General features: G+C 43.9%; 1 protein-coding gene across 1 annotated transcript in view; it reads right to left on the bottom strand.

Annotated features, from left to right (window-relative positions):
• The window catches only part of TANGO6 (transport and golgi organization 6 homolog), a 153003-nt gene extending 144756 nt beyond the window's left edge, over nt 1–8247 (bottom strand). The window contains exons 1-3 of the mRNA XM_080936912.1: nt 8113–8247; nt 1643–2283; nt 896–1012 (exon numbers count right to left, since the gene is read on the bottom strand). Of these exons, the coding sequence (XP_080793038.1) occupies nt 896–1012; nt 1643–2283; nt 8113–8215 (861 nt within the window). The 5' untranslated portion in view covers nt 8216–8247. The remainder of the gene's footprint in view (nt 1–895; nt 1013–1642; nt 2284–8112) is intronic.
• Nucleotides 8248–14280: the final 6033 nt, after the last annotated feature.

The raw sequence follows: 14280 nt of genomic DNA, 5'->3' as shown, positions 1-14280 counted from the left end.
GTGCCAACTAGCCTGGGCTATGTAAAACTGCCTTACAAATAAAAATAAAATACACGTGACTGTGTGTGCCTGCGTACGTGCATACGTGAGTGTATGTTTGTGTGTGTGTGTGTGTGTGTGTGTGTGTATGTATATGTGTTTATGTTAAATTGCCATAAGCCCTTAAAACGTGATTGTAATCTTTGGAAGTATGCATCATCCCATTAACAAAAAAGTCTTACATTATCTTGAAAGTTTGACACTTTGTTTTTTAAATACCATTTAGTGATCTAATGAGTGAAGAGTAGGGTGTAGCGGCTTATACCTGCAATTTCCATACTTGGGAGGCAGAAGCAGTCTAAATTCAAAACCAGCCTGGCCTACACTGTAAAGGTCTGGAGAGCGAGCTCAGCACTTCAGAGCACTAGCCAGGTTCACTAGCACCCATATGATGGCTCACAACCACCTTTCACCAGTTTAACTCCAGGAGACCCAGCACACACTTCTGGACTCTGTGACACTAGGCACAGTGGTACAGAGACCAATATATAGGCAAAAAGATGAATACAAATAAAACAAAGTGTAAATATAGACTGTGTGGTAGCGCATGCCTTTAATCCTATCACTTGGGAAGCAAAGACAGGCACAGCTTTGTGAGAGTTCCAGGCCAATCAGGGCTACATAGTGAAACCCTCCCTATCTATGAAATATTACTACTACTACTACCACTACTAGAAAAAGAAGGAGGAGGAAGAGGAGAAGGAAGAAGAGAAGAAGAAAAGAAAGAGGAAGAAGAGGAGCAGCAGTAGCAAGGTTCAACTAAATGATTTTATAGGAACTAAAGACAGCTAAGTTTCCAGGCAAAGGAGAAAGCACCACACAGCAACTCACCCACCAGGTCCCGAGGCCTGAGTACCTGGGGTGGTCCTCCCTGGAGGATAAGTAACTCCCGGACAGCTAACGGTTGATAGACTTGATCCAAGATCCCTCTCAAGACCTGCCTCGATAGGCTTCTTTCCTCTTCTGTTAAAACCTAAAAGAAATGTGCATTTGGCTTTCATGGGATTCAGACCAGGCAGAGAACAGAAGGTAATGTTTCAGAACAGCTTGAGAGTGGAGAGGAGGAAGACTTCCTCTTATTTCCTTCTATGTGGAGGAGGCTGTGCTTTGCGAACACTTGTGGCCCTCTCTCCAGCCCTCACTCCTCAGCCTCTCCTCTTCTCTCCGTGGGGGTCACGGTTTCCCAGGGCTCCTGAAACTGGATGAGCAGTGTCTCTAACTAGAGTGCACTAGTAGGGCTCCGTCTCTATTCCAGAGATCTCTCCTCCACCTTTGTCTTCTTTTTTTTTTAAGATTTATTTATTATAAAAATAAAATAAAATAAAAGATTTATTTATTACGCATGATGCTCTGCCTGCATATATGCTTGCATGCCAGAAAAGAGCACCAGGTCTCATTACAGATGGCTGTGAGCCACCGTGTGGTTGCTGGAATTTGACCTCAGGAGCTCTGGAAGAGCAGTCAGTGCTCTTAACCAGCCCAATTCTATATCTTTCAATCGCTTATTTCTAAAGAACTGAGAAATGCCTTTCAGAACCTGACACACATATACATGCTAGCATTCGCATTCCCTCTCCCCGCCTCCCCCACGCCATATATTTACCTCTTCCACAGGTACTGGTGGTTTTCTTTTGGTTGGGCAGAATCCCAGCTGGCACAGACCTGCTGCAATATCCCCAAAATGACGACAGAAAATCAAGCTCCCCAGAGATGCATGCTGAGCCAGGTCGAGGAGGACCCTGCAGCAGATGTACAGTCTCCGGGTGGCATGGGGGGCAGCCTCCAGACATACAACATCCTGGACGACAGCTCCAAACTCAGTCCTGTCTCTCAGAGGGACTCCCACACCAGGCATGAGGTAGGGGCAGACACCTAAGGTGACTACAAACTGCAGAACGGACTGGAAGGTCTTCTGCTGGGAGACGCTGAGTGTATCGGGACTGAGGGCAGGGGCAGCTTCGGGAGACCTGGGGTTGGGTTTGCCAGGATTGAAATCAGCTACGAGGTGGGTCATGATTTCCTTCAGACACAGCAGCAGCAATAAGGTTTGAGAGGTGAAACTCCAAGTGATATCCTCGGAGCTCTGAGGCCATTCAGCCTTATCAGCAATTGCATCTCTTAGGACTTTGAGTTTCTTCCACTGAGCATCCTTCAGAAACTTGGCCTCCAAAGCAGACAGGTTAGATTTAAGAGTCTCCAGTAGGGCATCATGTTTTGTGTTCTGTAGTGAACTTGAGCCTGACCCTTTTGAAGTGGGAGGGGAAAAATGAGCAAAGAAAACAAATGACACTTCCCTCTGTGCAGAACATATTACCAACTCTAGCTAGTGAAGACGGGAAAAACTGGGGTGCTCACTGTAAGAATGTTAGGCAGATCAAATATTCTTTTTGTGGGGGAGTCATTCATGTGGTACCAAGGCTCAAACCCTGGGCCTTACACATGCTATGCAAATGTTCTGCCACTGAACATTGATTCTAACCCCAAACCTTAAGAAAAAAAATCTATGGGCTGGCAAGATGGGTCAGAGGAAAGAACTTGCCAAACTGAGCTCCTTCCCCAGAACCCACATGGTGGAGAATGACTCCTGCAAATTGCCCCCTGCCCTCCATATGCATGTGGTGGTGGCATATACGTAGTCACATCAACATGACCATACACACCCACAGTAATAATTAAATTAAAAAATCAATCTATGATATAGATACATGGCATTATGCATTTACCCACACTGTACATCAGGAAGACTGACCTAATGTAAACCATGGACTTGGGTTAATACCCATGCATGAACATTCCTCACCATATTAAAACATATTACTAATAGCAGAAATGGGATTCAAGTGTATAATAGAGCAGGCAAATGGAAATGTTCTCAATTTCCTCTTTCTCTCTAAACCTCAGGATGTAATCAAGCGTACAGAGCTTTAGAGAAGCAGAGAAAGGGAGGTCCTGAGTGTCAGGTCACCCTGGGGTACTTTAAAAACAGCAACAAAACTTTCCCTCCCCCTCTGTCTCTCTCTCTCTCTCTCTCTCTCTCTCTCTCACACACACACACACACACACACACACACACACAGAATAAGAATCAGGTAACCTGAGCATCTAGAGATCTAGAGAGCACTGTGTGTGTGTGTGTGTGTGTGTGTGTGTGTGTGTGTGTGTATGTGAAGGCTGGAGTTGAAAACATCAGTTGTTTTTCTTCAGTCGCTCTCTAATATATTTTTTGAAACAGAGTCTCCCTCTGAACCTATCTAACTAGACCCCAGTGTCTCTGTTTCCCTGATTTCACATGAGTGCTGTATCCGAATTCAGGTTCTCATGCTTGCATAGCATAGCACATTTCCAAATAAGCCATTGCCCCCCTGCATAGCTTTTCTTTCTTCACTTAATTACACTTGAAATTACTGTGTAGTAAATCATACTGCTTCTATACATAAAAAGTTATTTAAAGGTTATAAAATTGGGCTGACCAAACCAAGTATCCTGGCTCACTAGCATTAAAATGTGGCAAGATTGTAACTGATACTAACCATTCAGATCAGCAACTAATCTCTACAAAACTCCCTGTGATTTTATCCAGTTTCCATGGCCAAACAGGCAGTGATTTAAAGCAAGAGCTTAGTGGAGTGCTGGAACGCCTGCGATACAGCAGTCTCCACTGCCCTCTACTGGCAATACAACAAAATTATATACCTCAAAATAGTCTCTTTCTTCCTTTTGTTTGGGTTTTTGTTGTTTTGTTTGCTTATTTTTGTTTTTATTTTGTTTGAGACTGGGTTTCTCTGTGTAGCCCTGGCTGTCCTGGAACTTGCTCTGAACACAAGGCTGGCCTTGAACTCACATAGCTAAACCTGCCTCTACCATCTGAGTGCTGAAATTAAAGGCTTGGCTCCTCCTTTCCTTCAGAAGCAAACCCCCATCCTTCCCCCCAACACCAGCTTAGATTTGAAACAGGGTCTTGCTGTTTCATGCCCAGACTGGTCTCTGCTTCCTGAGTGCTGGGATCAGAGGCACCATGCCCAATGAGTAGTGGGAATTTTGATTTCTTTAAAAACCTGGTTATGAGAGTATATTTTTGTTTTGATCCCTGATGTAGGATATGAAACTGCTTTAATTTGTCTACAGCTGTTAACTATGATTGTCTCATGCTCTAGGAGGGTCGTGATCTCTGTCAGCTGCAGAGAGTTTAATTCTGGGGACTCTGACGAGAGTATAAATATCAGAACCTAGGACAGGCAGAAGGAAAAGTGGGTGCTGCTCCCCCACCCCAGCTCACCCACCACTCCTCCAACACCCCTACTTCTCCTAGTTGCTGTTGTGGTTTGACAGAAGTTGGAAATATTCTAACAATCAAGACTGAGCTTGCCCAAGGAACCCAACAACCCTAATCATCAGGAAGTAATCTATAAAGATCTATACCCCTTTTCCCCTATAACCTTTCTCTCCTACCTGCTGGGTAGTGTTGGGGGCTGGAAGAGAGGTAGAGGTATAAGAACCCAATAAAACAATAAATATGCCAACACTGATGCTAAAGCACAGTTCTTAAAATGGAGCAGAAAGGACCCCGATGTCAAGAAGACTGCAAGGAGAAAACAATTCCTAATAACTGCCCTAGTTTGTATCTATTGCTTTGATGAACATCACAACCAAAAGCAACTTGGGGAGGACAGGGTTTCTTTGGCTTACAACTCAAAGTCCATCATCTAGGGATGCTGGGGCAGGAACTAAAGCAGAGACCATGAGGAATGCTGCTTACTGGCTTGCTCCCCTTCCTTTTTATACAACCCTGGACCACCTGCCCAGGTACTGCCCACATCAATCATTAATAAAGAAAATGTACCGCTGACACGCCTACAGACCAATCTGATGGAAGCATTTTCTCAATTGAGGTTTTCCCCTTAGCAGATGACCCTAGGTTGTGTCAAGCTGAATATTAGATAGATAGATAGATAGATAGACAGACAGACAGATAAATGAAAACTCACTAGTACAGTAACTCTGAGCCAGAGCTGGAGATGTCAAGCCCTAAGTTCGATCTCCAGCATCACACACAAAAAGAGATTAAACATAAAATAATGCTGCACTTTACCTGTTATTTCTCCTTTAAAATGTTACTACAAGGAAGGCATAGTGGTGCATATCTGTTAATGCAGCACTTAGGCAGAAAGACTGCTGCTAGTCAAGGCCAGCCTGGGCTCCACCCAGATTCTAGGCTAGCTTTAGCTAAAAAGTAAGATTTTTTTCCCAAACCCAGGAAAAACAAACAAACAAACAAACAAACAAAATCCTACCCTCACCAAAAAGGAGCCAAATGACTGGTACAGGCATTCAAACTTGAGAACTTGGAAGGCAAGGGTCCCAAAATCTGAGGCTAGCCTGTTCTACAAAGCAGGTGCCAGCGCACAGAGCTACACCATCTCAAACACACACACACTCTAGGAATAAACTAAACTGCTACGGCATGTGTAAGCACAGATTGGGGTTTGATCCCCAACACTAAAACAAAAGAACAAAACAGTCTGCGTGGTGGTGTACCTGCGACCCCCGTACTCAGGAGGCTGAGGCAGGTACTGCCACCAGTTTGAGTCCATCCTGGGCTACACAGAGTTCCAGGCCAGCCTAGGCCATAACATGAAACCTTCTCTTCAAAAAGTCATTACAAAAAAAATTTAAAATGAAAATTTAAAAAAAGGAGGGAAAAGAAAAAGCAGCATCCAGATCCGTACACTATACAATAGTCCACACATACAGCAGAGTATAATTTTAGCAGGCTGGAGAGATGGCACAGTGGCTGAGAGCACCTAGAGCTCTCTCACAGAACCAGATCTAGTCCCCAGTACCCACATAAAGGGGTTCACAACCTCATATAACTCCATTTCCAAAGGATTTAATGCCCTTTTCTGGTCTCCATAAGCACCCACACACATGCACATACACAAAGACACAAGCAGACACATAAATAAAAATATCATAAATCTTTTAGAACTAAGAATTTTAGCACATGGTTTATTCCCTTTCAAACAGGAGTGAATATGAAAGAGTATGAGTCACTCCCATACTATTGAAGGTTAGAGGGGGCCTTCCACAAGGGATTATGTCTTTTGTGATAACTGCTTCTAAGTTTTGTTTATTTAACCTGTTCTCCAGCAAGGAATGGTGGCACATGCCTATAACGCAAAGCTATGGTGCTAGGCCCTGTCTTGAAAGGACAGAAATTAAAGTGGTGTAGATGTAGTTCAGCTGGTAGACTGACTGCCCAGCAGAAAAGACGCTCTACGTTTGATGCTCCAGCATCTCATAAACCAGGTGTGATGCTACAGGCCTGTAATCCCAGCATTCAGTTGACAGTGGTAAAAGAATCAGAAATTTAGTTCATCATACGGTACAGGAATTCAAGATCACCCTTAGTAATATGAGTAACGTGAGACTATCTCAAACAGGAAAAAAAACAAAAAAAAAACAAAAAAATAAAAACAACCTAACAGCTATAACTGCTGAGCAAAGGATCTATCCATTAATAAGGTTAAAAAACAACAACAACAAAAAAAAAAAAACCAGAAGTCAACGTTCAGTTCCCAGCACCCATGTCAGATGCCTCACAGCTGCCTGTACCTCCAGCTCCAGGGGACCTGACACTTCTGCTCCCTCTGGATAACTGCACTCACGTGTACATACCCACACATATACATTATCAAAAATAAAATAAAACTCATTTTTCTTTTAATATGGAAGCCGGAGGGATGGTTCAAGATCACTTTCTGCACTGGAGGGGATTGGGGTTCAGGTCCCAGAACCCACATGACAGCTCACAACTGCCTGTAACTCCAGTTCCAGAAAATCTGACACCCTCTTCTGGCCTCTGCAGGCTACTGCATGCACACGATACAGGTACACTCATTCATAGAAATAGGCAGGCACACACACACACTCACAGAATAAATAAACAAAATATGTATCCTGCCATTGACTCTTAATTGGGGCAACATAGTATATTTACCATGCTTTTAGTGAAGGAACTGAGCTTTTCCACATACTTGTTTCACTGTGAGCAATTTCCAATGTATGTGAGCCTTGGTTCCTGCCTCTGCAAAAATTAATGCTTCTCCGAGGAGACTGCTGTGGAGACTAAATGTCATACATATAAATGGACTACTATGGGGACTAGCTCTTAGTACAATTACATACTAGTGATTTCTTTTCATGTCCCACTAGTATGGTGTAATGTTTGCAACTGTAGTTTGGGGGTTGACATTTGAGACTGAGAGTGCTTGCCTCATGATCATACATGTGCCTTTAGCTTGGTAATTCTACACGCACCCATACATGCTGAGTTCTAGGTCCATGGTCTTCTCCCTAATATAACCACATGGTTTAGGGTGTGAGTTCCAGGACATACCTTAACTATAGAGTGATACCCTATCTAAAAAAGAGAAAGGGGACGTGGGGGTTGTAAATGGTGATGTTTGCCTTTAATCCGACCATTTGAGAGGGAGAGGCAGTCAAATCACCACAAATTGGGACTCAGCAGTAAGGGAGAATACAAGGTCCCTTCAAATACTAAATTGGGGAGTCAACTCAACACTTTAAACTCTTTAAACTCAAGAGATTAAAGGTGACTGTGCATCTCTCACACCAAAATGGAAACCCTTAAAAATCTTCCTCAAATTCAGCTAAAACGTTTCTGAGAGGCATCTCTGGTCACTTGGCGTTTTGTACAAATCTCAAGCACACCAGGCTCGGAGCCCTCAAGCGGTTGGGACATCCCATTACACCTGTCTGAGGATGTCTCCAGCCCCGGAGTCAATGCGGCGCTGGAGCAGTGGACCGAAGCTGCTAGTCACTGAGGCGCCTAACAGACCTCAGTCCGCAACAGCATTCAACGGACCGCAGGCTCTCCTGGAGCGTTAGTTTCCTTAAGTTTTGACTGAGAATGCACAAGGCCCACACGCTCCCGGGAGTGGGATGGAGATCCCGGAACTAAGGGGAATATGCGGTGGCAGCCAGGGCGAGGCTGGGAGACCCGCGACCCCACGAGCCTCAGGTCCGGCCTCGCGCCGAGATTCGTCCTCTCACCTCCCGGGCTCAGCAGCAGCTTCAGCGCTTCCAGAATCTGCTCCAGACCACATGTCTCAAGAACGCCACTCGGCAAAGCCGCCGCCGGACGGGAGGCCGCCATGATTGGAGTGGACCTAACCTCTTGCGATACGCTCAGACACCCCGGTGGACCAGCACGGCCGCCATTTTGAATGTGGCGGGAGGCGTGTCCTCTGTTGGAGGGCGGGGCCCAGGACCTGGGGCGGAGCCTGCTCTGTCTGGAACGCCCCCTTCTCCGAACCGTTTTTTTTCTGGTCTCCTTTAGAGTGTGAAAAACAAAATAGTTTCTTGTGTTGTTCTCGCAGAGCGCCCCAGTTCAATTCCCAGCATCCATATCTGACACCAGCCTGCAAACTCAAGTCCAATATCTAATATGCATACACATGCACACACAAGCATAACTTAAAATATTCTAAAAAGAAAATATAGTTAACTTCTATAGAAAAGATAAAGGACCAGTGTGGTGACACGCATTTGTTAAGTCTAGTACTTAGAAGCAGAGGCCAGCCTGGTCTACACACTAAGTTCAAGGCCAGCCAGGAACCCCGAGAAACCCTGACTCAAACAAACAACAAACAAAAAGAACTCAATAGTCTTTCGTGGTGGTCCATGTGTCTAATCTCAGCTGCTATATAGACTACAGAAGAAGAATCACACATTTAAAACCAGTGAAGGCAGCGTAGTGAGGCTGTTTTAAAGCTACTAAGGACTGGAAATGTTATCCAATAATAAAGCACAAGGTCACAAGTTCAGTTCCTCAGTACTCCAACCCAGATGGGGGTGGGAGGAAGGAACAGAAATAGTTTCTTGTGAAAATAATACGTATCTCAGTATGAAAATTTTCAAGTACTGAATGAAACACAATAAAATAAGGTTCAGAGATGTACACAGAGCCTGAAAGAGAAGCTTGCAACAGTGACACCATCGTTCAAGGAAGCTGAGGTGGCAAAATGGGTTCATAACTTTGTCCCCAAAGGGAACGATAACCAAAAATATCCAACTTAGATGTCTCTTTTGTGACATCTAAGATGGATCAGTGTTTAGAGTACTGGTTGTTCTTGTAGAGGACCCAGGTTTAATTGCTATCACCCACATGGTGGCTTACAGCCATGTAGAACTCTGGTCCTAGGGGATCCAATACCCTCTTCTGGCCTCCAAGACGATCAGCCACACGTGTGGGCCACAGAAACACATGCAGGAAAAATATTCATAACTATAAAATAAATAATTCTTTAGAAATCTAAAAACAAATGTGTATGTATACATATGCCCTGTGAATACGATGGCTACAAATAGTATAAGGTAAATAGTATATAGTAAATTGGTACATGTTGGTCTTGTTGGGTGATGGAGATTAAAGCCAGAGCCTCTGGTGCATGCTCTCTGCAAAAAACTACATTGGCATAGCCAGCAGTAAGACCTTAGGATGTCCTTAGTGGCATTCGTCTTTGTCCTATTTATATGGCTGTTGGAAGAATCATTTTCCACTAAAACCATACCCCCCCCCAATATTGTGTTTATATGGAAAAGAAACTAAGTTTGAGGTTCAGATAATCACTGAAAGGATTTTTTTCACCCCCATAATTCCTGATGGAACAGTCACAGAATTGGTTTGGTTTTTGAGACAGGATTTGGAAGTGTAATAGCCCTGGCTGTCCTAGAACTTATTTGCAGACCAGGATGACCTCCAACTCACAGAGATTCATCTAAAGGCACTGGCACAATGGTAGTTGTTTTTAATGAATTCTTTTTAGTCAGCAAAAGGAATAAATCATCATAACATCTTTACAGCACATACTTTGTTTATATCCCCTCCATACCCAGCCCATTCCATTGCTCCCATGGTCCTTTTTACCCCTCCTACTGATCCTCTTCCCCTGCCCCGGGTGGATGCTTTTGGTAATTCAATCTTTAGCATGTCTGCGCCTCCCCAGTAAATGCACGCAGGAGGCTGAAGAGGTCGAAGAAAAGGAAACAACACATCAAAACCCATGGTCTTCTAACACTGCCATTTCTCATCTAAAGACCTACTGTGTAAAATGTTCCTCGACCCTCTCTAGGGCACACTGAGATGGAGCATGCCCTACCAAATTAATGGCTAGAAGTGTTGAGCAGGACCACTTCACATGTAGTCTCAGTCATTGGGGAAAGAAGCTTTCTGTTCATGGGCTGGAGAGATGGCTCAGAGGTTAAGAGCACTGACTCATCTTCCAGAGGTCCTGAGTTCAATTCCCAGCAACCACATGGTGGCTCACAACCACCTGTAATGGGATCTGATGCCCTCTTCTGGTGTTTCTGCAACAGTGATCTATCTCATTCCCATTGCTCAGAGCTAGTTAGGTCTGCCCCCTTGTGGTTTCATTCTTCTGGGTTACAACCCAAATCCATAGACTCTCCAGCATCTAAAATGAAAACATTGTCACAAGGATACTGAGAGTTTAAAAGAACTGAGAGTTTAAAAGGTTTTGGTCACTTACTTAGTAAACTTCAGGCCAGTAGACACCCTGTCTCAAATAAGCAAATAAACAAAACAAACAGGGCTAGAGAAATGGCTCAAAGTCTAAGAGCACTTGTTGCTCTTGTAGAGAACTCAGATTTGGTCCCAGCACCCACATAGTGGTTCACAGCATATGTAATTTCAATTTTAGAGGTTCTGATGCCTTTTCCTGTCCTCCACAGGTACCAGGCATGTACACATACCATAAAACAACCTAAAGAATAAATTAAAACACCTACACACATAAAATGATCTAAAAAAGAAATTAAACTCCTGAGCAGTGAAGGTGCACGTCTTTACAGCACTCCCAGGCAGAGGTAGGCAAGATCTCTGGTCTATAGAGCAAGTTGAAGGACAGCCAGGGCTACACAAAGAAACCTTGTCTTGAAAACCAAAAGAAAAAAATGGGCTGAAGAGATGGCTCAGTGGTTGAGAGTACTGACTGCTCTTTCAGAGATCCTGAGCTCAATTCCCAGCAACCACATGGTGGCTCAAAACCATCTATAATGGAATCTGATGCCTTCTTCTGGTGTGTCTAAAATAAATAAAATCTTTTGAAAAAAGAAAAAGAGAAAAGAAAGAAAAACCAAAGAATAACAAAAGGAGGACGAAGAGGAGGGAGAAGAAGTGGAGAAACAAAAGAAGAGGTAGAAGAGGAGGAGGAAGACACGGGGGAAGAAAAAAGAAACCACAAAGAAATTAGAAAACAAACATAAACCTACATCTGGGAGCTCCCCAGAATATACTTTTAAGCATCCATTACAGCCAATCCCCACAAGAACTATATCCAGCAGACCAATCCTGTGCAGATACACATCTGGGGATGTTTAAGATGGACCCTGGGAGATATTCATGTAAAACTCATTTTATTGACTGAGCCATCCAACAAGGAGCCCATTATCAAGGCTTGAGGGGCAGCAGCTGCGCAAACCATCAAAGTACACAGGGGTTGCTTGTCCCCTGTTTGCTAAACTCAGAAATAACAAAACTAACATCTTTCAGGGGAATCAATGGCTGTCTTCCAAGCATGGATCTTACAAGCACGGAATTTCTAGGAAAGATGCCAGCACATTAAGGGTTCTTGGGGAAACCATCCTTGAGAGCCATTCGTGATAGCTAGAATGTTTGCATTTATCTTCCAGCAGTATCTCCTGGCTCAGACATGCTAGGCTAGCATTTTCCCACTGAACTACACTCCAGCCCTTACTTGTCTCTTCTGTCATTTATGCATCCACATAAATGCTCAGATAATCAGTCCTACATCGGGAAACGTTCCCTGTTAAGAAAGAGTTCAATAGTTTTAGCCATTCTATCTCCTTTATCCATTGAGTAACAATCAACATATTCGCTAATCTTCACAGCCCATGTGTAGAAAAGACTATCGCTGTCCCATCACTGAATGGCTTTGAAACCATTCACATATCATTTGACCAGATGTCCTGATTAGCTTCTTCTGTCAACCTGATAAAACCTAGAGACTTAAATAAGGGACTGTCTGACAAATGACTAATGTGAAAGAGACCAGCCCACTGTGAGCAGCACCATCCCTAAGCTGGTAAGACTTAGGACTGGATAAGAAAGCTAGCTGAGGGCTAGAGAGATGGCTCAGTGGTTAAGAGCACAGACTGCTCTTCCAGAGGTTCTCAGTTCAATGCCCAGCAACCACAAGGTGGCTCACAGCCATCTGTAATGGGATCTGATGCCCTTTTCTGGTGTGTCTGAAAACAGCTACAGTGTATTTATAAATAATAAATCTTAGACAAAAAGAAAGCTAGCTAAATCTCAGGACTTGAGAGAGAGACAGACAGACACTCTGTGAGTTTGGGGCCAACTACATCTACACAGCAAGTTACAGGTTATCCAGAGCCGCACAGTTAAGTCCTTTCTGCCCCCTCAAAAAAAAAAAAAAAAGCTGATCATTAAGCAAATGAGCTCCATTCCAATGTGGATTCTGCTTAAAGTCCTCACCCTGACTTCTATCTGTGACAAATTATGACCTAAGAGTATAAGTATAAGAGTATGAGCCTTTCCTCTCCAAATAGCTTTTGGACAGCATTTTATCGCATGTAACAGAATGACCCTAGCACACTAGTATTATAAGATTTCTTCCTGGGCTCTTTCTTCCCAAGCTCAAATAATAAAGAACAGAGTCAACGTAGGCCTGTAATCCAACACGCAAAGAGCTGAAACAGGACTGCAAGTTTAAAGCCAGTGTGAACTACACAGCAGATTCAGACTATAGTCTTAAAAACAACAAAAAACTTCCAGAGCAGGGCATGGGGCCTTTCACCTGGATCCAGTCACTGCATTTCTGCATTTGCCTTCTTGGTATCTCTCAATATGTATTTCTGAACCATTAACCATTGTCCTCTTGCCTTCTAGATGTCCTAACCCTTTACCCTTCCAGCATTTGTATCCCAGGGATAAAGGGTCTCCTACAAAACCACATAGACATTGTTGCCTAGAAGTCAGGATCTCAGACAGATGCTCTCTCTAGCAGCTCTACTCCACGGTATGCTCCTTTAAGAACCCAAGACTGAAAAGGGTGTCCATAAATGTGCTACTTCACCCCAAGATGGAGAAAAATGTGGCATCTATGTGCAGTGGGGCCTTTTCTCTATTTAGGACTAAGGTTCTGAAACACACTGTAATAGAGATGGATATACCTAGAGATGCCTCTAACTGCCAGCTCCGGGGGATCTGATGCCTACGTCTGTCTTCCACAGATCTCTCTCTCCATACACATTAAATGCACCCATCATAAAGCGGCTCATGTATAAAGTTAAGAAAAAGTTATACTCCTATCGCCGGGTTTTTCCACAGGAGTATATTGATATTCAGACCGGTCATTTTCTTATTGGGAGGACTATCCTGGGAGTTGACAGCAGCAGCTGCCAGCTATTGTCAATCAAAAATTGTCAAATGCCATCTGGGTCTGCTGACACAGGCTTATGATTCCACGTTCAGTTTCCAGTACCACCAAAAAAAAAAAAAAAAAAAAAAAAGCACATATATTTAAAAAGGGGGGGGGGGGGGACAGTACAGAGGATGGTCCTATGGTTGAGTGCACACTGCTCTTACAGGACTCAATTCCAGCTCCTAGTGCCCACAGGGTAGCACATAACCACCCACCTATAACTAGCTGTAGCGGATATGACACCTCTGCCCTCCATGGGCACCAGCACTTTATGTGCACACGAACTCGCGCACACAAACGATTTTGTTTTTTAAAAAAGTGTAAAAAAAAAATAAAAACTAAAAAGTACAAAGAAGCTGGGGGTGCTTCTGAAAGGCAGAACAGTCGTCTGGCACGTGCAAGGTCCTAGGTTCAATCTGTTCAATCATGGAAGTGAACTGGAGGAGGCCAGTCTTCCTTTTCGTAGAATCGCTGCTTCCTTTACTGTTGGAAGATGTCGGCTGACAGCAGGTCCCCTGTAGTCCAGTGGCCTGGGTACTTCATGCTCTCACCACACCACATGGATAGGGCTCTGAGCAGGGACCCCATGGAAGCATTCCCTCCCCAGAAAGGACCTCAAAGCATGGAGAAGACATTTCTGCTGGAAGTTCCCATCTCCATAATTTAGCTGAGTTCACCTTTGTCCTTTTGTCTAGGAATCCTCGCAGAGTCAAATCAAGTGAGCTTCTTCACA

This window comes from Micromys minutus (genome assembly GCF_963924665.1).
Source record: "Micromys minutus genome assembly, chromosome: 24".
Lineage (NCBI taxonomy): Eukaryota > Metazoa > Chordata > Mammalia > Rodentia > Muridae > Micromys > Micromys minutus.
The sequence above is the reverse complement of the archived record's forward strand: the minus strand, read 5'-3'. Positions and strand labels throughout refer to the sequence as shown.